The sequence below is a fragment of the Castanea sativa genome, chromosome 12, assembly GCF_040712315.1.
Source record: "Castanea sativa cultivar Marrone di Chiusa Pesio chromosome 12, ASM4071231v1".
In the NCBI taxonomy this organism is placed as follows: domain Eukaryota; kingdom Viridiplantae; phylum Streptophyta; class Magnoliopsida; order Fagales; family Fagaceae; genus Castanea; species Castanea sativa.
This window is the reverse complement of record NC_134024.1, coordinates 10,346,254-10,368,420: the sequence shown is the minus strand read 5'-3', so window position 1 is coordinate 10,368,420 and position 22,167 is coordinate 10,346,254. Positions and strand designations below refer to the sequence as shown.

General features: G+C 40.3%; 2 protein-coding genes across 3 annotated transcripts; both read left to right on the top strand.

The window, feature by feature from the left end:
- The first annotated feature begins 1,729 nt into the window (after positions 1 to 1,729).
- Positions 1,730 to 2,796, top strand: LOC142619048 (germin-like protein subfamily 1 member 14). The gene is made up of 2 exons (XM_075792124.1): positions 1,730 to 1,914; positions 2,093 to 2,796. Exons 1-2 carry the CDS (start codon positions 1,782 to 1,784, stop codon positions 2,638 to 2,640), a joined length of 681 nt encoding a protein of 226 aa, XP_075648239.1. The 5' UTR covers positions 1,730 to 1,781; the 3' UTR covers positions 2,641 to 2,796.
- Positions 2,797 to 19,258: 16,462 nt separating this feature from the next.
- Positions 19,259 to 21,751, top strand: LOC142618735 (anthocyanidin 5,3-O-glucosyltransferase-like). 2 transcript variants are annotated; one of them, XM_075791744.1, is made up of 2 exons: positions 19,259 to 20,776; positions 21,183 to 21,751. In XM_075791744.1, exon 1 carries the CDS (start codon positions 19,329 to 19,331, stop codon positions 20,748 to 20,750), a length of 1,422 nt encoding a protein of 473 aa, XP_075647859.1. In that variant the 5' UTR covers positions 19,259 to 19,328; the 3' UTR covers positions 20,751 to 20,776; positions 21,183 to 21,751. The 2 variants fall into 2 exon arrangements, with proteins under 2 accessions (XP_075647859.1, XP_075647858.1); XM_075791743.1 differs by having other exon boundaries at positions 21,159 to 21,751.
- Positions 21,752 to 22,167: the final 416 nt, after the last annotated feature.

The following is a 22,167-nucleotide window of genomic DNA, read 5'->3' as shown; positions in this document are numbered from 1 at the left end:
GAACATAAACTCTGCTAATGTACCAAATAGCACCCCTTATTTTTTCTTTGACAATGTGGTAAATAGACTTTGACACAGATGATTTATTTAGATGATTTATTTACGAATGGGTAAAACTACCGAGGCAAAACATCACCGGGTGAATTTAAGATCACCACTCTCAATAATCCACTATTATCAATCACAAATGATTACAAGTATAAAGAATCTTACCAAACCCTATGGCCTATCCTGAAATACCAACCTACAGTTGAACCCTTACTCCAATACCTAATTGGACTTGTATTGTAGCGGCAATCTCTCCGTTCAATGCACGAAACTCAATACATGACTAACCAATGATGCAAGGGTCACCGTACATAACTAACTCCTTTGCACAAATCCTAGTACGTGACTCACTCACCAACTTGAGGAAGATTGTTGGCTGCAAAGTTCTTTAGTTTCTTCAACAATAAAGATCAGGAAGCTCCTTGGTTACAAAACCCTAGGCGTAAAAACGCAGTAGCTTCTACAGAGAGAATGATGAACTAGTCGTAATATGCTTGTATTCTGTTTTCATACACTTTGCATATGTTGTGCATTCTACGACGACCTTTAAAATAAGTCTTATATATGTCTAGGGTTGTGAGAAAAGAAACCCTACACAAATACATAAGCATATGCATGTAATCAGATCTGAAAAGTCTGATTTTGTAATTCTTGACAGATACAGCTTGTGTCGTGCTTTAACATTAAATCTCGATAAAAAGGATTCTGTCGAGACTTCTGTCGAGTTTTAATAAACATCACTTTCTTCACTTGTTTCTTGGTTAGACTTGCATGGCTTCAATGCTTAACTTGAACACTTGTTTCTTAAAGTACTAAAATCATCCTAAATCTACTCAATTACAAATAAAGTGCATTTTGTCAAAAGATTAGCTAATTACATAAATATGTCCTAACAACCCCCATAACTACATCTACAATTTAACCTCTTTTTGCTCCATATCATTAAAAATTTGCAAAGAAGAGGTCTAGTTGCAACAACATAAAAAATTTAGTTGTCTTATTGTTACAATACCAATCTTTATACACTAAACTAGAAAAACTGGGTTCTCATTTGTTACTGTAGTTCATCTTTTTCCAACCTAAAAATATGGACCTCACCTAACACATTTGAAAGGTTAAGTTTTTTCCCATGGTCAAAGACTATCTTCATATGGACGTTGATTGTAGCAGTTACCTAATACACTAGAAGCTTTGAATCCATCTAATTATTGGTTCTACAATATTAATTATCAACCATTCTATTTAATTTTGGCAAACAAAAGCCACACAAACTTTCCACCAAAGTATTAAGTTATTAACAACACCTTGAAATACCAACACATCCAATCAGTTGCATACAAGACATGGTGTGTTCAATTAGTTCAGAGCTTGATCAATTGTGAACAGAGATGAGCGATGAAGTACATTGTAAGAACAAAGTACAGGTTTAGTACGCATACTAATTCAAACTATTGGTTGTGCCGTAGTAACATAGAATTGTAATATTTTCTCATTGAACTGGTCTTATTCGTTGAAACTTTAAGGCACAGGGTAGTAGTTAAAGAATAATTTGGCAATCAAAAAGAATTGGTAATAATCGAAGACTGAACAAGTCTATATATCATTCACATATGGAAAACCATAGACCTATTCAATGTGTCTTATCTATAAATAGACATGCTTTCCATGCAACATTTCTCATCCCTCATCCGAAGCAAAAATATATAGAACAGAAGATAGAGTAAGCCTGAAATATGAGGAAAGCTTACATTGTAACTGTTGCCCTCTTCGCATTGGCATTCTCTCTTGCCTCGGCCTCTGACCCTGATCCCCTGCAGGACTTCTGTGTTGCACTTAAGGACTACTCAGACTACTCCAAATCAGCGGGTACAAACTTTTCTTTTTCTTTTTTCAAGATTCTGCATTATTTTTCTCATGTGAAGGATCTACACTAACCAGAATATTAATGGAAGAAATATTATTAGCTACCTAGCCTTTTTATTTTCTGAATCAAAGTCTTAGGTATTCTTTTGAAAGTGTCCATAACAAAAATTCATTTATGCAGTATTTGTTAATGGAAAGTTCTGCAAGGATCCAAAGCTTGTCAAAGCTGAAGATTTCTTCTTCGAGGGATTGGACGTTGCTGGGAACACAAATAATAAAGTTGGGTCAAACGTCACTACCGTGAATGTAGACACATTACCAGGCCTCAATACTCTTGGCATATCCCTGGCTCGAATCGACTTTGCACCATATGGAGAAAATCCTCCCCATACTCACCCTCGCGGCACTGAAATTCTAGTAGTCTTGGAGGGTACTCTCTTCGTTGGTTTTGTAACATCCAACCCAGATAATCGTCTCTTCACCAAAACTCTAAATAAGGGGGATGTGTTTGTCTTTCCAATCGGTCTCATTCACTTCCAATTCAATGTGGGAAAAACTAATGCAATTGCCATTTCTGGTTTAAGCAGCCAAAATGCAGGCGTAATCACAATAGCAGATGCTGTCTTTGGATCCAATCCTCCTATTAATCCTAATGTTCTCACCAAGGCCTTCCAACTCGACAAAAATGTGGTTGAAGAGCTTCAAAAAGAATTTGGAGGTGATAATTAGAAAAAAATTGTTTGCAAGTGCCTTGAAGCACTAGTCATTTTGCTATGTCTATCTCCTTGCAATCATAACTAGAATAAAATAAAACAATTGCTTATGTAACTCATTTTAAATTTAGAGGGTTTCGGATATAATAAAAGAATGTTGGGTTAAGTAACTCTTCCTCATTTGTCTATTTTTCTACTAATTTATGCAGTAAAACCATTATTTACTAAATTTAAAAAAAGGAAAAAAATTGCATAATGTATTAAGCTATAGTTTATTTAAGTTAGACTGAAGCTCAACTACAGTTAAATGAAAAAAGGCTACCAAAAAAACAGGCACAGTTACATAAATTGAATGCATCCATTTTCAGCTCATATGTTGTATCCCAAGCTAGCTTTGCAGTGACGACTCCAGAAATTTTGTTTAGGGTGGTCATTAAGAAATTTAAATTAAACAAAATTTAAATAAAATAAAACTTGAATATATTGACATAAATAAACAGTAGCATATACATAAAGTTTTAAAATTTCTTTCTACAAGTTTTTCATATTTTGAAATTGTTGCCTGATAGCTTCATTATTAATGCTATCAACCACATCTTTTTCAATATAAACAACCAAATAATCATTAAACTACTGATTTCCCTTTCAATTACCAACATCTTGCCTAAATAAGTAACAATATAAAAAAAAATGCATCATCTTTTTTTATGATATGTTCCAACCAATATTTTGTATTCTTTAAACTAATTAGGATTAAATCAATGCAATGCTCCACTAATTTCTTTTTTAGGGAAATCATGGCTAAGAGTTTGACAAGAACATCTTTGTAAATATGCTCATTTTATTTTCTCTCAATCATTAGGATGAAAATATGAGATTTTTTCTCATAGCCTAGGATCTAAAAGAAGATTATTCAAGTGAATACGAATTTGCTTAGAAGAAAATTTTTACCATAAAAGTGATTTCCTTATAAGAAATTTGTCCATAATGCTAACAAAAAAATAAAGGGTAAGCTACAAGTTCATTCATCATATTTAACTTCGGCATTAAACCATTACATTAATCGTGTTCAATAAAGTATTGAGGTATTATTTTAGTGCATATGTGCATGGTACGTGGCACTAGTGAAACAAGTTTGGCAGGAGAACTTGCATTTTGAACCTTTATGAGTTTGGAGACCAACCAAATCTATCACTTTCTTTATCTCTTTTTTTTCTTCTATCCTTTTTGGCATAAAATGAATTAAAAATAGTGTAAGTTGAGAGTAATCAAAGCACTAACAATCAGATTTAATTTCATTAAATCAGATTTGCAATATAAACAAAGCTGACCACAAACTCAAGCTGAACTGAAATCTATTATCCGCATGGTGAGAGCTTGCGGGTCCTTTACGTTGGTATGTAGTATGTCGTCAACTTCATGTTGATTGATGTTATCCAAAACTAAATGGATTACACTCTGAAGTTAAGATAGACATTTGAAAATTGAAATCCGGTCATATTCTTGAAATGCAGTCACAACAATCACATTCGTACCAAGCTTAAACTCCACCTTTTTTTTTTCCTTTAGAAAAAGAAAACCAAAATTGAATTTCTAACATGTTATATCACTACAACAAAGTGCATTCTTTTTCTTTTTGATAATCCAAATTCTTTTATTATCAAAATAAATAAATAAATAAATAAAGGATTCTTTATAATGATGTTTTCCCAATGGTTGTGAATAGGAGGATGATGATGCCGAAAAAATCACCAATAATTTGCAAGCACTCTCCAACTCGAGTCAACACTTGCAAAGAGAAAACAAAGAGACCTAAAAGAAAGCACCGGTGTGGTGCCGGCCAAAAACCCTCCGAAGGTCAAGTTAGAATTTCTTTACAACCCTAGAGTGCCAGAGTTGAGTCAATTGTGCGTACCTTGATATCTAGGGTTTCTGAGGTATTTATATTGGCGTAGAATTGCCTTTCCTTTTAGGATACAACTTCCTTCTAGAGTTCTTTTCTATGTAGGGGTCTTCTCAAACGTGTGATGCAAGAAGTTCAAGTGTACACACTTGCGTGGAGATAAAACAAAAGTCGATTCAAACATATCAAGCGCCATACAACGAAGAGTTTATAACTAATTCATATATGACGGATACTCAATAAAATTCAACCATCTTGTTCGCGTCAACTACGATGTCAATCCGTCTTCTTCGTCTCCGTCCATTCAAGTTCAACACGTCTCCTATTTTTATCCCTTTCAGTTGCCCCCTTTAGTCCTTGGATCCGTCTTTGAAACATGACAGATCCATGGAATGATCCATAAAGCAGTATATTAAGATAGGACGGTCCTAGTGTACCATGACGGTGGACACGTGGCCTGTATTTCTGGCGAAGGACACGTGGTCCTTATGGATTGGCAGTTTCCCCAAAACAAGACGTCGCTTCGTATTCTGTGCCCCTCGTTCTATAAAAGCCTTCCATTTCTCCCTTCATTTTCTCTTCCTATCAAAAATTTGTGAGCAGAGCGCCACCGTCATTGCTACCGTGCATTCTTGTCGTCCAGCTATTATATCCGTCGTCTCGCATTGGAAACCATCTTGATCCGGTATGTACTCCAAGCCCTTCTCCCGTCTTTTTTCTTTATTTTATTGTTTATGTATATATATATATATATATATATATATATATATATATATATGCATTTTAGACCCGTCAGCGTCTTAGGTTATACCGTCATAAATGTAGGTCATGTCTAGTGCGTTAAGTAATCAGTCGTTTGTCCGCGACGGGGCAGGCTACGATGAAAGATTCCCATCAGGTCCAAGAGATCCTGACACTTCAAGTGAAGAAAGGAATCCGTCCAGTACCTCTTCTTCCCTAGACGAAGGTCTGGAGACGGATAGTTCAGAGTCATCGAGTAGTGATTTAGATGGTGTGGATCCCCCCGTTCAATCTACGATTGGACCGGACGGTCTGAGAGAGTTCTTCATGCTAACCCTTTGGACGGTAAATGATTTTAGGTCCACAATCACCGAATCCCACCTCAGAACACTTAGAACCAAGTATCAAATACCAGATAACATCCGTCTACGTCTTCCCCAAAAGTCCGAAAAATGTTACTACAGGGGAGTCGATGGTGTTGGGATCTATGAGCAAGCCTTAAAGGCGGGGCTCAGATTTCCATTGAGTTCTCTCCACCGTCATCTTCTTCAATATCTCAGACTATCTGTCACCCAGATCTCCCCAAACGCCTAAAGAGTATTCATTGGGGTAGAAGTTTTGTATGGGGCAATGTCTGACGGTGCTCAAAGGCTGACGGTGGAAGAATTCTTCCACTGTTATCGTCCGACAGAGATCGTCAAGTCAAAAGGGATGTAGAGTTTTGTTGCTAGAAGCCCATTGTTGAGGCTCGTCAGTGATACACTGGACTCAAATAGAGACTGGAAGAGGCGGTACTTCTTTTTGGAGGAGGACGAATGGATGTGTCGTCCAGGGGATAGAACATACATGCCCGTCGACACTACATGGGGCATAATGCCTCCGTCGGGTATGCCATTGCTTTTGTTTCCGTCAAATTGATCTTTGGAAGCTATTTTATTTTTTTAAGGTCTAACCGTCTTTTTTGCAGCTCGAGTCCGTCCACAAGTTAACTTAGAGCAGTGGAGTTTTCTGGAGAAAATTTTCAACAAGACGAAACTGCAAGAGAGGACGTGCGCACAAATCGTCACCCTTGATACGCTACATTGGTATTGTGACGGACCCGAACCTTCATCTTCCGCCCGTCGGTACGACAACAGAGTTCGAAAACGTAAGTCCATCGCAACCATCTCCGTCTTCTTTAAGTGTATTTTTAACTTTGCCTTTCACATCCGTCTTTGATTTACAGAGATGGACGCTGCCAAGAGGAGGGCCTTCATCAAACAACAGGCAGCGAAGAAAAAGCAGGAGGTGGGTCAAACAAAGGGGACGGCTCCACCTGTTCCGTCAAAACGGACTCAACCAGAAAAAGCGGACCGTCCTCCAAAGAAACAAAAGTCCACACCAGAGCCCGTCGTGGCATTGGAAGCCGAAAAAACACACGTCAAGCATGGAAAGGGCAAAGGCTTGATGAAGGGTCTCGTTCCTACCGGGGCGAAACCACCCGTTCTCTTTCGGGAAGACTCAAGTTATGCCCTTGAAGAGCTTTCGTCTATCCTGACAGCTGACGATTACGAGGACCTCGGCAACCATGCGACGAAGGCGATGGGAGAGACGGGCCTCTTCACCATTGCACAGGTAACTTTGAATCCGTCCTCTAGTTCTGTTAAGTTCTTTCTCACCCGTCATTAACATAACGTTGTATTTTGCTTCCAGGCCATGCTGATGATGAAAGGGTTATTTGGCCATTGTCTCAATCACGAGACAACCATGGACCGTCTGAGAAAGAAGAACAAGATGATGGAGGATGAGCTTCATGAGCTGAAGACCTACAAGATCAACATGGACAGAAAGCTCAAATGCTCGGAGCAGGTCAGAGGTGAGGTGGAAAAGGAGAATGAGCACTTGCGCGAAATTTTGAAGGACAAGGAGAAGGAGTTGACGTAGACAAAGACTAAACTCCACAATGCGAAAGAGATAGCCGTCCAGGAATATCGCGACTCCGACCTCCTTCTGACAAAGCTTGGGAGCTCCTTTGCTGACGGATTCGACGACGCCATCCGTCAGGTGAAGTCGTCGTATCCTGATCTGGACGTATCCCATATTTCAATTGAAGCTCAAGGGCAAACACTTGCATAATCCGTCCGGTCAGAAAGCATCGACGAAGTGTTTGCCGTCACTGCTCCAACTGACGAAGGTCAAGCTCTTCCTCCTAGTCAACCAGACGACGATCAGATGATTGAGAACTCTTCGCCGAAGAATGAGTAGTACTATATATATATATATATATATATATATATTTTTTTTTTTTTTTTTGTAAAAATTCTTACCGTTGTAAGCGAACTTGTTGAACCGTCGTTTGTAATCATACAATTTAACTTTTCGAATCTTTTATTGCCTATTTGCTTGCTTATTCTCCGTCGCACATTATATGTACGTTAATCCCGTCTACTGTGAGGAAATTTAGATGTCCGTCCTTTATTTGGGCTGGACTTTCATATGTATTTTCGAGACCCGTCTACTTTGTGAACCAGGTTTTTATCCTTTTGGAATGATCCGTCCATTTTGTGGACCAGGTTTTTATCCCTTTGGGATGATCCGTCCACTTTGCGGACTTGTAGGTTTTTATCCCTTTGGGATGATCCGTCCACTTTGTGGACTTGTGGGTCTTTATCCCTTTGGGATGATCCGTCCACTTTGTGGACTTGTCCACTTTGTGGACTTGTAGGTCTTTATCCCTTTGGGATGATCCGTCCACTTTGTGGACTTGTAGGTTTTTATCCCTTTGGGATGATCCGTCCACTTTGTGGACATGTAGGTTTTTCATCCTTTGGATGATCCATCCACTTTGTGGACTTGTAGCATTTCCATCCTTTGGATGATTCGTCCACTTTGTGGACTTGTAGCATTTCCATCATTTGGATGATCCGTCCACTTTGTGGACTTGTAGAATTTCAACACCATGCATTTCATATTTTCCAAATAAAAATTCCTCTCATTATATCAGTTCAACAGACCATATTGCTAATGGAAAAGAAAACTTGGGTTCTAATAAGTAAAAACTATGACTATTTAAAATTAAACTGAAAATAAGGCGGTAGACATTGTCTTATGCCTGCTGCACTACTGGTAGTACTTTTTTAGGTGCTCCATGTTCCAGGGATGGCCCAATCTCCTTCCGTCTAACGTCTCCAAGTAGTACGTTTCTTTCCTATGCCATGAGATAATTCTGTACGGGCCTTCCCAGTTAGGACCCAGCTTTCCCAGGGATGCATCCTTCGTAGCGCCAAGCACTTTTCATAATACCAGATCTCCCACCTGGAAGTCCCAGTGCCGGACCTTGGAGTTGTAGTGTTTTGCCATCATGTCCTAGTACCGTGCCAGTCTCTGTGCTGCTGCTGCCCTGACCTTATCTATAAGGTCAAGCTCTAGACGCAATGCTTCATTATTCTTGCTTCCGTCATAGCTTTCCACGAGGTAGCTTGTTAATCCCACTTCTGTCGGTATGAGGGCCTCCATACTGTACGCCAATCGAAACGGTGTCTCTCCTATTGGCGTTCTTGCCGTTGTCCTGTACGCCCATAGAACACTTGGTAGTTCGTCCGGCCATATGCCCTTTGCCCCCTCGAGCCGGGTCTTGATAATCTTTAACAAGGACCGGTTCGTGACTTCAACCTGTCCGTTGGCCTGTGGGTGGGCGGGTGACGAGTAGTGATTTTTGATTCCCAGCTGAGAACAGAAGTCCCGGAATGCATCGTTGTCGAATTGCTTCCCGTTATCTGAAACGAGCACTCTTGGAATCCCATATCTGCAAATAATACTTCTCCATACAAAGCTGCGAATGTTTTTCTCTGTGATAGTAGCGAGAGCTTCTGCCTCCACCCATTTGGTGAAGTAGTCAATACCAACCACCAAGAACTTCAGTTGTCTTGCCGCTATTGGGAATGGACCCTTGATGTCCAATCCCCACTGTGCGAACGGCCATGGAGCCGTCATAGGTGTGAGTTCCTCCATTGGCCGTTTAATGAGATTGCCAAACCGTTGACACTTGTCGCAGGCTCTGACGTACATATGGGCGTCCTTTTACATTGTCGGCCAGTAATATCCCGTTCGGAGTAGCTTGTGCACCAAAGACCTTGATCCAGAGTGGTTCCCACAAATTATTTCATGAACCTCCCTCATCACGTAGTCTGCTTCCTCACGGCCAAGGCATCTTAGGTATGGTCGGGAGAATCCTCTTTTGTAGAGGACGTCTTTAATCAGGATGAACCGGGCAGCCTTAACCTTCAATTTCCCTGCGTCTTCTTTGCTATCTAGCAACTTGCAGCTTTTGAGGTACGTCATAATTGGAACCGTCCAATCGTCTTTAGCGCTTACTTCCTGCATTCTAACGTTGTCTAATAGCGATGACTGTTGGATGAAGGACAATACCTGTTTTGGGGCGATCATAGGTTCGGCCGAAGCAGCCTTTGCGAGTCGATCTGCCTCTTGGTTCTCTTCTCTTGGGATCTGAACTATCGTGAATTGGAGGTCACTCGTTCGACCCTTCACTTCCCCGAGGTACCTTCTCATTCGTTCATTCCTACAATCATAGCTCCCATTAACTTGACTGGCTACGATTTGAGAATCGGAGTAGACCACCGCCTTCCTAGCCTCAGCCGCTATCGCAAGTTCCAATCCTGCCACCAGGGCCTCATACTCTGCTTCGTTATTTGTAGTGGTGAATTCCAGACGGATCATGCATTCGATCTTATCTCCTTCCGGGGTGTGGAGTACAACCCCGATTCCTCCCGCATGCTTGTTAGAAGATCCGTCTGTGTGAATTCTCCATGTGAGCGTCTCTTCTGCCCCCTGCTCCTCAGGTGTAGTGAATTCCGCAATGAAGTCTGCCAGTATCTGTCCTTTCACAGCTGTTCATGGCTGGTATTGGATATCGTACTCACTCAGCTCGATAGCCCACAAAGCCATCTGTCCCGCAGTTTTAGGATTGTTCATTGCTCTCCGCAAAGGCTGATCCGTCAGGACTTTTATGGTATGTGCTTGAAAATAGGGCTTGAGTTTTCGAGCTGTAGTCACAAGAGCGAAAGCGAGTTTCTCCATCCGTGGGTATCTTTCCTCTGCACCTCTTAGCGCCCAGCTGATAAAGTGCACGGGCTTTTTTATCTTCCCTTCCTCTCTGATGAGAGCTACACTTACCACTGCTGATGAGACGGCAAGGTACAGGAACAATTCCTCCCCCGGCATGGACGGACTAAGTAATGGCGGGGCAGAGAGATATGCCTTCAGCTCCTCAAATGCCCTTTGGCATTCGTCCGTCCACTCGAAAGATCTCCTTAGTGTTCTGAAGAAAGGGAGACACTTGTCCGTCGCTCTCGATACGAACCTATTTAAGGCTGCTATCTTCCCTGTCAGGCTTTGCATTTCCTTTACCGTCCTCGGAGGAGATAACTCCATAATCGCTTTTACTTTCTCTGGGTTGACTTCAATGCCCCGCTGGGACACCATAAATCCTAAGAATTTTCCAGTGATAACTCCGAATGCGCATTTGCTTGGATTCAGCTTCATTTTATACGTCTGAAGAGTGTTGAAAGTCTCCTGGAGGTCCCTCAGATGATCAGACACCTTTGCGCTTTTCACCAACATATCAACTACGTAAACCTGGACGTTTCTGCCAATTTGGTGCGTGAACATTTTGTTCATTAATCGTTGATACGTGGCTCCTGCGTTCTTGAGCCCGAACGGCATCACCTTGTACCAAAAAAGCCCCTGGCTTGTCACAAATGATGTGTTCTCTTGATCAGTTTTATCCAATTTAATTTGATTATACCCTAAGATGGCGTCCATGAAGCTCAACAGTTCATGTCTTGCGGTGGAGTCTACTAAGGTGTCAATGTGCGGGAGTGGGTAACTGTCTTTAGGGCATGCTCTATTCAGATCTGTGAAGTCAACACACATTCTCCACTTCCCGTTTGATTTCTTGACCATTACCACATTTGCCAGCCAATCAGGGTAGTACACCTCCCTTATGAAGTTTGCTTCTCGTAGCTTCTGTACTTCCTCTGCTACGGCTCGATCCCGTTCGGGGGCGAACACACGCTTCTTTTGTCGAACTGGAGAGGAAGAAGGTGATACGTTCAATTTGTGAACTATGATTGTTGAATCTATTCCCGGCATGTCGTCATGGCTCCATGCAAACACGTCTTGGTTCTTTTTGAGGAATAACAGGAGCGCATGTCGAATCGTTTGGTCGACTGAGGTTCCGATCCTAGTGGTCCGGTCGGGCCTAGAATCATCCAGTCGTACCTCTTCCAATTCCTCCACGGGTTCTGCTACTGTTCTCTGTTCCTCGATGTTCATTGCCTGTACGTGGTCATCCATCTCCATCATGGCAACGTAACATTCCCGCGCAGCCACCTGATTTCCGCGTAGTTCTCCAACTCCGTATTCGGTGGGAAACTTGATCATCAGATGGTAGGTAGAGGTGACGGTCTTCCATGCATTGAGAGTGGGTCGTCCGAGTATGGTGTTATATGCTGAGGAGTAATCAACCACGAGAAAGGAAACATCCTTGATTATTTGCTGCGGGTAGTCTCCTACAGTCACCGCCAACGTGACGAATCCTAAAGGATAGACCTGGGTTCCTCCAAAGCCAACGAGAGGCGTGCATGCCGGGATCAGGCGCTCTTTAGCAATCCCCATCTGCTAGAACGCGGGGTAGTGAAGGATATCTACTGAGCTCCCGTTGTCCACCAAAACTCGGTGGATGTTGAAGTCCCCTGCCTGTATGCTAACCACGAGCGCGTCGTCATGGGGGTGGTGAAGGCGCCGGGCCTCTTTTTCCAAAAACTCCATGCTGGAGCTGTTCTGTCGTGTTCCTTCTGGTGAGGAGCCCGTCGACTGGACGCTTTGTACCGTCCGTAAATAGGTCTTTCTGGCCTTTTTAGACGACCCTGCTGAAGTACTGCCCCCTATTATCATCCGTATGTTTGCTACCGGTGGTCTGGGACGTTCGTTTTCCCGTCGGGGATTTTGTTCATGGTTTTGATCCGTTCTCTCCTTCTTGACGAACCTCTGCAACCTACCTTGCCTAATGAGGGCTTCAATTTGCTGTTTCAAGTCATAACAGTCTGCCGTATCGTGACCATGATCGCCATGAAAGCGGCAGTCTCTTGGCCTCTTATTAGGATCTCCCTTTAGCTTGCCAGGGAACGACAAAGTTCCTTCGTCCTTAATTTGCATCAACACCTGGTCAATTGGGGCGGTGAGGGGGGTGAAGTTTGTAAACCTTCCTGTAGGCGGCTTGGGTCGCCGATCCTCCCGTCGTTCTAAGGTTCTTGCCCTTTTGTGCCCCTTGTCTGGTTGCATATCTTCCGGCCTTTCCCTCTTCTTGGGCTTGTCCTCTCTAGAGAGCAAGACGTCCTCTACATTCATATACTTTGTCGCCCTGTAATACACGTCGGACATAGTCTTTGGGTCATTCTTGTATAAAGAGAACAGGAACTTACCCTTCCATAGCCCGTTCGTGAATGCTGCCACGAGTATCTTGTCATCAGCCTCGTCTATCTGGAGGGATTCTTTGTTGAATCAGTCGAGGTATGATCTCAAGGTCTCGCCTTCTCGCTGCCTGATGTTCAACAAACACACAGTGGATTTCTTATGCCGGTGACTCCTAATGAAGTGGGATACAAACTGCACGCCTAGTTCCTTAAAAGTGCTGATGGAGTTAAGCGCTAGCCTACTGTACCAGTCCCTTGCAGGTCCTTTCAACGTGGTGAGGAAAGCCCTGCACATGACTTCGTCTGGCACGCCCTGAAGATGCATCAGGGTCTTGAAAGATTTCAAGTGATCCAAAGGGTCCTTGGATCCGTCATAGTTCTCGATGTTTGGCATGCGAAATTTTGGAGGAAGGGGGCACGAAGTCACGGGCGTTGTGAACGGCGAATCTGTTCTGTGGACTAAGTCGTCCAAGTCGCTAGATATCCGTCCCCTCAGGGCACTCATCATCACGTCCATACGTTCCCTCATCTGTTGCATCTCAGCTGCGATGTGAGGTGGTAGGGAGTCCGAGACGGACGGCGGGTTTGTCTCCGGCCGCTCCGGCCTAGTTGGTGCAGTGCTACCTTCAGGCCCGACAACGTTCCTCCCCTCCGGGCTCACGACTTCCTGGTCTTCCTCTAGTGCACTTTGATGTGCATTCCTTTGTCGTAGTTGCTCTTCTAAATCATGATTCTGCTTAGTGAGGTGCTCAACAGCCGCTGCAAGCGTTTGGACTTGCCTTTCTAGCGATGTAGCGTGCTGTTCTTCGCCTTGATTGTTGATTGTCGCCATCGATCTGGTGAGTACCATGCAACTTTTTGTCTTAGGAATAGAGCAAAGGCTGAATAGTCTTCCCTACGCTCTCGATTTTTCCCACAGATGGCGCTAATTAATGATGCCGAAAAAATCACCAATAAGTTGCAAGCACTCTCCAACTCGAGTCAACACCTGCAAAGAGAAAACAAAGAGACCTAAAAGAGAGCACCGGTGTGGTGCCGACCAAAAACCCTCCGAATGTCAAGTTAGAATTTCTTTACAACCCTAGAGTGTTAGAGTTGAGTCAATTGTACGTACCTTGATATCTAGGGTTTCTGAGGTATTTATATTGGCGTAGAATTGCCTTTCCTTTTAGGATACAACTTCCTTCTAGAGTTCTTTTCCATGTAGGGGTCTTCTCAAATGTGTGATGCAAGAAGTTCAAGTGTACACGCTTGCGTGGAGATAAAGCAAAAGTCGATTCAAACATATCAAGCGCCATACAATGAAGAGTTTATAACTAATTCATATATGACGGATACTCAATAAAATTCAACCGTCTTGTTCGCGTCAACTACGATGTCAATCCGTCTTCTTCCTCTTCGTCCATTCAAGTTCAACAGAAATATCTGTCTCCTATTTTTATCCCTTTCAGAGGATGATAACTTTTTGTAGTTGAAAATGGCGTCCGTTTGTTTTCACTTTAATCCATTTTATAATTCGGTACTTTCCTTGAAAATAATTGGTAAAAACTAAAATTGGGATAAATTATTTCAACAGCCTTCTAGATAAATATTATGATAGAAAAACTTAATGTCTCTTTTATTTTAACAACTAGTTACTAACTCGTGCAATATATAAGAAATTCATCAGCTTAAATATATAATACGATTAGAATAACATAAGATGATGTCAATAATTTACTAATTGTAGTGCTTTTGCAAAATAGCATTCTGAATAAAAAATTTTAAAAAAATTGAACAGTTGTTATAAATTTAAACATAAAATACGATACTATTCAAAAGATAGTGTAATTATGCCAGCCCTGGATTGAACCATTACATTTTTTTTTTTTTTTTTTTTATAAAAGATAGAATGTTATTATTAATATTTTTCCGCTCAAGACTTGTGTCCTTTTACCTGATGAACAATATGGGGCATCCAAATAGGCAAGAGTTTCGGGGTGCAGTAATGTTTGAATTCTTAGCTTAAGCAAGGTCCATTCAGACTCAGTGAAATACCCTATAGGTTATAGATACTTGACCAATCTAAGTTCTTTTTGTTTGTAGATATTTTTTTGGCAATGTTTTATTTTTATAGTCCTCTTCTTGGGTTCTCCCTTGCATGGAGTGACTCTTTTTTTGGTGTGATATATATGACTCATTTTTCTTAAGTTGATCTCATTGTACCATTGATAATTTGGTTTTCTGTTCCCCTGTTTCTGAAATGTGACTGAAATTTTTCTGTGGTGAGGCCAACCCCATTAACTCATCAGCCCAAAAACTGTAACTCGTTCTGAAACAATTTGATTGCTTGCTAGACAAGTCATTTACAAAGTTTTCATAATGGTGGCATTAGTGATGCACACACACAGAGGTATGTTTGTTGTAACAATAAAAAATGATAAATCACCAAATTGAGTAAAATGCCCATTGCTTGGCGTAGTGTCTTTCTTGATGTTAGTTCAGTGTTTGGGGGACTTTGGTTTTGCGCACTGGGAATGATTATCAGCAATGGGTCAAAAGGCTGATGTGCTCAAATTTGGTGTTTTTAATTGTGTTGGTTAGAAATTTATAGTAATGTTGTTGTTGATTTATGAATATACGTGTAGATAAAAAAATATATAGAAATACGTGTAATATTATTTAAATATTAAAAATTATTGTTTAAACAATAATACCAAACACTCTCTTAAACCGTTAATAACTTGGAATAGTTTTGTACATTAATTTAGTTCTTACAAGCAAAAAAAAAAAAAAAAGCTTATCATTGGTGAGTTTTTCACCTTTTGTAAAATAATTTTCCTGAGTTGCCATCTGTGAAATGGTATTGTGTGGTCCATCTTGTCTTTGGTACATCCTAACAATGGTCGCTTAATGTCTACATCTCTACCTCGGAAAAAATAGAAAAACTTAAACTGACTTGATAAATAAACAAATAATTCATTTATTAAAAAAAAATGAAGAGTGCCATTTTGTCAATCATAGATTTCACCCGTGTTCATTGAGTCTAATTAGATATAGAGTTTCAGTCATTCCAATTTATCTTTCAAACTAGGAAGTATGGACATGGGGAGAAAACTTAAACTGACTTGATAGATAAACAAATAATTCATTTATTAAAAAAAAAAAAATGAAGAGTGCCATTTTGTCAATCATAGATTTCACCCGTGTTCATTGAGTCTAATTAGATATAGAGTTTCAGTCATTCCAATTTATCTTGCAAACTAGGAAGTATGGACATGGGTATGGTTATGATACAACGCGAGCAATTTCTTATTTTATGCAAGCGCTATCCACACGCCCTAAGGCTTTTTTTCTTGTTTTCTTTTTTTGATTTAATGTCAAAACTTACTCTTCATCCCAATTCAAGGTCTTTTGTGTTTGTCTAACAATATTTATGCATTTCTCAATCACCTATATATCTAGGAGTGTGATGATACCTAGTATCAGCCTTTAATGCTAAAATTTTCCTATATATACCATTTACAATGCCCAATGTGAATGCTCAGACCAACTTGTAAAGGACTAGAGACTAAAAGATACCATAAGAAAGAAAAAAAAAAAAAAAAAAAAAAAAAGCTTAGAGAGCTTCTTGTTATTTGTGAAAGGCATTTTGATTATATAAAAACATTTTGTAATCTAATTTAGATATTACGTGGATTCATACCTTTTTGTCATGAGGACGTGAGTTATTATTGAATCATGCAAATTTTTATGTTTTTTATCTTATGCGTGATTGTTTTCTCATATTCTATTTATTTCTTTTCTTTTTTCCTATTGCATATTTGTAAGAACTTTCACAAATCTATTTTAGTGTTTATAGTCAATTTTGTGTAGAAATATTTTTTCAAAGACCATTTCACGCAACCTTAAGTATAATAAAATTACACAAAATAGACAAGGTAAAATGAAATTACAAGGAATTTATACATCACAAAAAATATTTTGCTCTTTTATGTATTTACAATCTTTATGCTTTCTGATAGGGTAATTTTCGACAAAAATAAATATCCCCGAACACGTCACTCAAAGAAATCGATGGTACCAACGGGTCTGTCAGCTCTATGGAAGCAGACGGTAAAGACTTAAGGCGACGACAGCTAGAGCAACGACAACTTTATGGAAGCTGACGAACTCTTCTGTAAGACAACAGGGAGCCCTTGGACAGGGTGAGAAGGCTGACGGGGTCATCCCACCAATGGGATAACAAGGCCAACGGGTCCAAGCATGCTTTTCCTTGATCCCCACGAATATCTATACATGTAAACATCTTGCGTGACACATGAGATGAAGCCCATTACTTACCAGTGCCACTCATATAGAAAGGTACCTTGAAATCTTGAAAACCCTAAGATGCCAAACTCCCTCAACAAGGAAAAATCCCTACTTTGAAGGGGTTTCGATTCACCGCTTATCACTATATAAGCACTAGACCACTGCTTTTCATAGGTATGCAAAAATTCTCTAGCTCTCCCACTATAGAATTCATAGAGACTTCTCATTCACTAATTTGACCTTTAAAGGGTTTTTAGCCAGTACTACGCCGATCCCTTTTGTTTGGTCCTTTTGTTCTTGTTCATAAGTACCTATTGAAGTGACTTGAAGCCTACAACTTACCGACGATTTCAGCACATCATCACTTTCCACGAAGACTCTCCAGAAACATTTTAGCTAGCTACACAATATATATATATATATATATATATATATATATATATATATATATATATATATATATATTGTGATTTGAGTTGGAATTTCTCTTTTTTATTCTCTAATCTCATTCCACAAATTCTCCCATCCGAAGTTTTATGCAAGATTTCTCTTGGCCTCTTTGCACGACTTCAACAAACTAAAATAGCAACCTCCCAATCAAAAGTTGGACCCACCCCCCATTGGAGAGAGTAGATACAAATATGTAATACAAACTCATTTTTTCGTTTACAAATAACTTCCGTAAATTTTGTCCCCTTCTCCACTTTCGGCTTGGTCATTGAAGTATCAGAAGAAAAATCAACATATAAAGTTATAAATGCCGAAGTGACAGGCCATTAAGGAAAAGATGCTCTAGGATCGGTGCAATTCATCAACTTTTTTTCACAAAGGGTTAAAATTGAAAATTAATTTTGTTTGTCAAACAATATATTTAGTAGACACTGTTACAAAACTATATTTTCTACTAATATCTCAAGTTTAAAAGATTTGATTTTGGGTTTAAAAAACAAGTTTTTGAGGGTTGATTTTCATGTTTTGATCAGGTTTGATGTAGCATTTTTTTCAGGTGGCGTTCACCTGCAAATTGAGTCTCTAAGACTCAATTTATAACCCTTAAAACACGCTTTATACCTTCTCATCAGAGAAGAAAGAGAGAGAAAAAAAAACCAGATCGGAGTGGGTGGCTTTAGATCAGCGTGGGACCATGGGTGGGTGGGTTTCAAGTTGGCGTAGGTGGCTTCAGACCAACGTGGGTGGCTTTAGCTCGGCGTGGGCCATGTGTGGTCATGGGGCCGATACAACAAGAACTCAGTTCGTCGCTTCTCGGATCTCGCGGTGTCGTCCTACGGGGGAGGAGGAGGAGAGCTTGGCTAACGACGGCGAGGAGGAGGAATTGCAGCGGACTTGGCGGAGAGCTTCGACGAGCTTTGCTCCGATTCAGATCTCCATCTAATCATCTCGGGTTTTGGATCCGATTCCAGATCTCGCGTCTCGGATCTCCCCACTCTCTGTTTTGTTCTCTCATTTCTTTGTCTCAGTCCATCTCTCCCAGATCGGCATAGAGGGTGTGGGTTTGTGGGGATTGGCGTGGTGGCGGAGTCTGGTCTGTTTGGGTTTGTGGGTATGGATTTGGCGGTGGTAGTGTTGTTGGATTTTAGGTGGTGGGGGTGGCTGCTATGCTATGGGTGAGTTCTCTCTCCTATCTAATCTAGGTCTCTAAGAATTCAATCTAATCTGGGTCTCCTCGGATTCTTTCTCTCTCTGATTTGATTTGGGTTTTCAAGTTCAGTTTTTAGTCAAAATAGAAAAACCCAGAAAATTTGTTTCATTGTTGAATAAATAGCGAATGTGCTTCATTGTGCTGGGATTGTTGTATTTCTGGGATTTCTTAAAAAAAAATTGGGTATTTCTGAGAATGGCTTGTACATGACTTAGACTTAAATTTTTTTTAGCTTATAAATCGAGTTTTAAAGACTTAATTTTGAGGTAAACGTCATGTGAAAAATACGCTAAATCAGACGTGATCAGAACACTGAAATCGAGTTTTTGAGACTCGATTTATAGGCCTAAAATCGAGTCTTTGAAACTCGAGATGTTAGTAAAAATTATAGTTTTGTAATAGTACCTACTAATTATATTGTTTGGCAAACAAGTTAATTTCCAATTTTGGTCCACACAAAGTCTTTTCACTTTTTTTTTTTTTTAAACTTTTAGGTACAACCTCCTGCCATATTGCACCTCGTCTCAACGTGGCCATGTGGGACAGAACTCGTAATCTATTGAAGTTTGTATGCAAATTGTGACAGTTCATAAGCCTTTGAAAGCCACTGCGCCATTGTTCTCTTGTTTGTGAAAATGGAGGATGCCATAGTTCTATACCCTTCTCCAGGCAGAGGCCATCTGATCTCCATGGTAGAACTTGGCAAGCTCATACTCAAACATCACCCTTCTCTCTCCATCACAATCCTCATCTTAAGCGAACCAAACACAAATACCAAACCCACTGCACCAAATTATGTTGCCAGCTCTACCACCAAATACATCACCACCGTCAACTCCACCACCCCATCTATCAGCTTCCATCACCTCCCACCTATCTCAGAAGTCCCACCGAGTACTTCTTCCTTAGTAGAACTCAACTACTTAATCCCACGATTCAACAACCAAAATCTCCACCAAATCCTCAAAACTATTTCCCAAACCTCCAAACTCAAAGCCTTTATCATTGATTTCTTCTGTGATGCTGCTTTTGAAGTGGCCACAAACCTTGACATCCCCACTTACTATTTCTTCACAAGTGGCGCAAGTTACCTAGCCGCATTACTATACCGCCCCACTTTGCATAAGAAAGTGGATAAAAGCTTGAAAGATCTCGGTAATACGCTTCTTGATATTCCTGGCTTACCGCCTATCCAGCCTTCAGACTTGCCCGAACCTTGGAAAGATCGTACTTCTAAAGAGTTCCACTATTCTTTAAACGCGGCAAACCACATGGCCAAATCAAATGGACTTCTTGTAAACACGTTTGACTTGCTGGAAACAAAAGCTATCAAGGCAATCTCGGGTGGACTATGTGTCCTAGAGAGACCAACTCCACCAATTTTCTGTATTGGACCTTTGTTATCAGAAAGCAATCAAGATGGAGAAGAGGACGAGTGTTTGAATTGGCTAAACTCGCAACCGAGTCGAAGCGTTGTGTTTCTATGTTTTGGAAGCTTGGGATTGTTTTCGGCTAAGCAGTTGAAAGAAATAGCGGTGGGGTTAGAAAATAGTGGTCAGAGGTTCTTGTGGGTGCTAAGAAATCCACCACCAGATAATGAAAAAGATCCTAACTTGGATGAGTTATTGCCAAAGGGTTTCTTGGAAAGGACCAAGGAGAAGGGTGTTGTGGTGAAACAATGGGCTCCACAGGTGGCAGTGTTAAGTCATGACTCAGTGGGTGGGTTCGTGACTCACTGTGGGTGGAACTCAGTGCTTGAAGCAGTGTGGGGTGGAGTGCCAATGGTTGGTTGGCCACTGTATGCAGAGCAAAGGTTGAATAGGGTGGTTTTGGTGGAGGAAATCAAGTTAGCTTTGGGGTTAAACGAGTCAGAAGATGGGTTGGTGAGTGCAGCTGAGTTGGAGAAGCGAGTGAAGGAGTTAATGGACTCGGAATTGGGAACAGAGGTGAGAGAAAGCGTTTCGGGTTTGAGAGATGAAGCTGTGACTGCTGTGAAAGAGGGTGGTTCCTCTCATGTTGCATTGGCAAAGTTGGCTGAGTTGTGGAGGCAAAACTAACATGAGTTCGCTCAGCTAATAACTCGGTGAGCTATTCCATTGTTCTTAATTAGACTTTTTTCTTTGCTACTGTTTCCATTGTTTTTTTTTTTTTTTGTGGTGACGAGTACTGTTTCCAATTTCCATTGTTGAATTTTATTTAGCTATATTGGTGCATCATAATTCACAGCACTGTCAGAACATGATCAAATAGCTGGCTGTGCGTGTATATTTATCATAAAATGATAAATATACATGTATACCACTCCTTTTATATATATAATTGATACCAGACAAAGAGATTACATCACAAAATTTGAGGTCTGTCTTGCTATCATATTAGCAAGTTCCCTGCATTCAGTTACTACAGAGTTCTCAAAAAAACAATTAGTATAGAGTATTACTTAATAATATTACGTAATCTTCTAGTCTATAAGGTTTCAATCCACCCAGGCCAATAACTCTTAGACCTCCAAAAGAGTTGGATTTCCTTACTACCAGTTAGGATCACCACTCTTTGAAGACCCAAATGAGATATGTAGAGGAGCGCTACACGGATTGCAACAAACTTTGTTTTCTTAGGATCTTGGAATGCTGTGAGAAAGGCTTTTCTGACGAGCTGGCATCCTTCCTTTGATTAGCCTATCAAGGCAGCTCCTCTTCTTCCTCTAATCACTTTTCTGGAAATTTCAACTTGATACAACAATTGCCAATCTTCTTGGTAAGGCCAGGCAGGAGTAAAATGCTGAATGTCTCCCTTTGTTGCTTGTTCTTAACCTGTATGATTTTCAATAAAAGCTGCATTATTGTACCTGTGAGTTAAAGCAGTTGAGGTTAGCATAATCTCCTTTGTATTGGGTAATTTCCCTTCGAAGACTATGCCATTTATGTGATTCCATACACACCAAAGGGTGACATATAAGGTAGGAATGCAGTACAAATGGTTATTTTATTGCCTAGCCAAACAACTTTAGGAGTCGTTTGGTAGAGGAGTTTGAGTAATGTTGTTTGAGTGTTTTTAATATACGTGTAGATGAAAAAGGATGTTAAAATGTGTGTAAAGTTGTTTAAAATGTGAAAATGTGTGTTAGAACCACACAACCAAATAGGGTTTAGAGATCTTAAATTTAATTCCCGCCTATACTAAAAATTTATTAGTAGCTTGACTTAATAATAAAAAACTATCATAAAAAACAGATGTCATAAATTAAAACTTAAAAAAAAAAAAATTGATGTAACAAGTCCCAAAAATATATTAAAAAACAATGCAAGGAAAAGATTGTTCTTGTTAAACTTATATCTTATGCAGACACAAAACCAAATAAAAATTGAAAGAGAAGTTAGAGAAAAAATGCCTTGCAAACAAAATCACATAAAATGCAAGCGAAACAAAATAAATCCATATATAATTTTAGGTTTTAAGGGTTTATTATATGGG

Bases quoted from the DNA above. Each gene is read 5' to 3' on its own strand.
- LOC142619048 (XM_075792124.1), top strand. From the start codon at position 1,782: ATGAGGAAAGCTTACATTGTAACTGTTGCCCTCTTCGCATTGGCATTC. The intron at 1,915-2,092 runs GTACAAACTTTT...TCATTTATGCAG, and splicing joins AGACTACTCCAAATCAGCGG to TATTTGTTAATGGAAAGTTC.
- LOC142618735 (XM_075791744.1), top strand. From the start codon at position 19,329: ATGGAGGATGCCATAGTTCTATACCCTTCTCCAGGCAGAGGCCATCTG.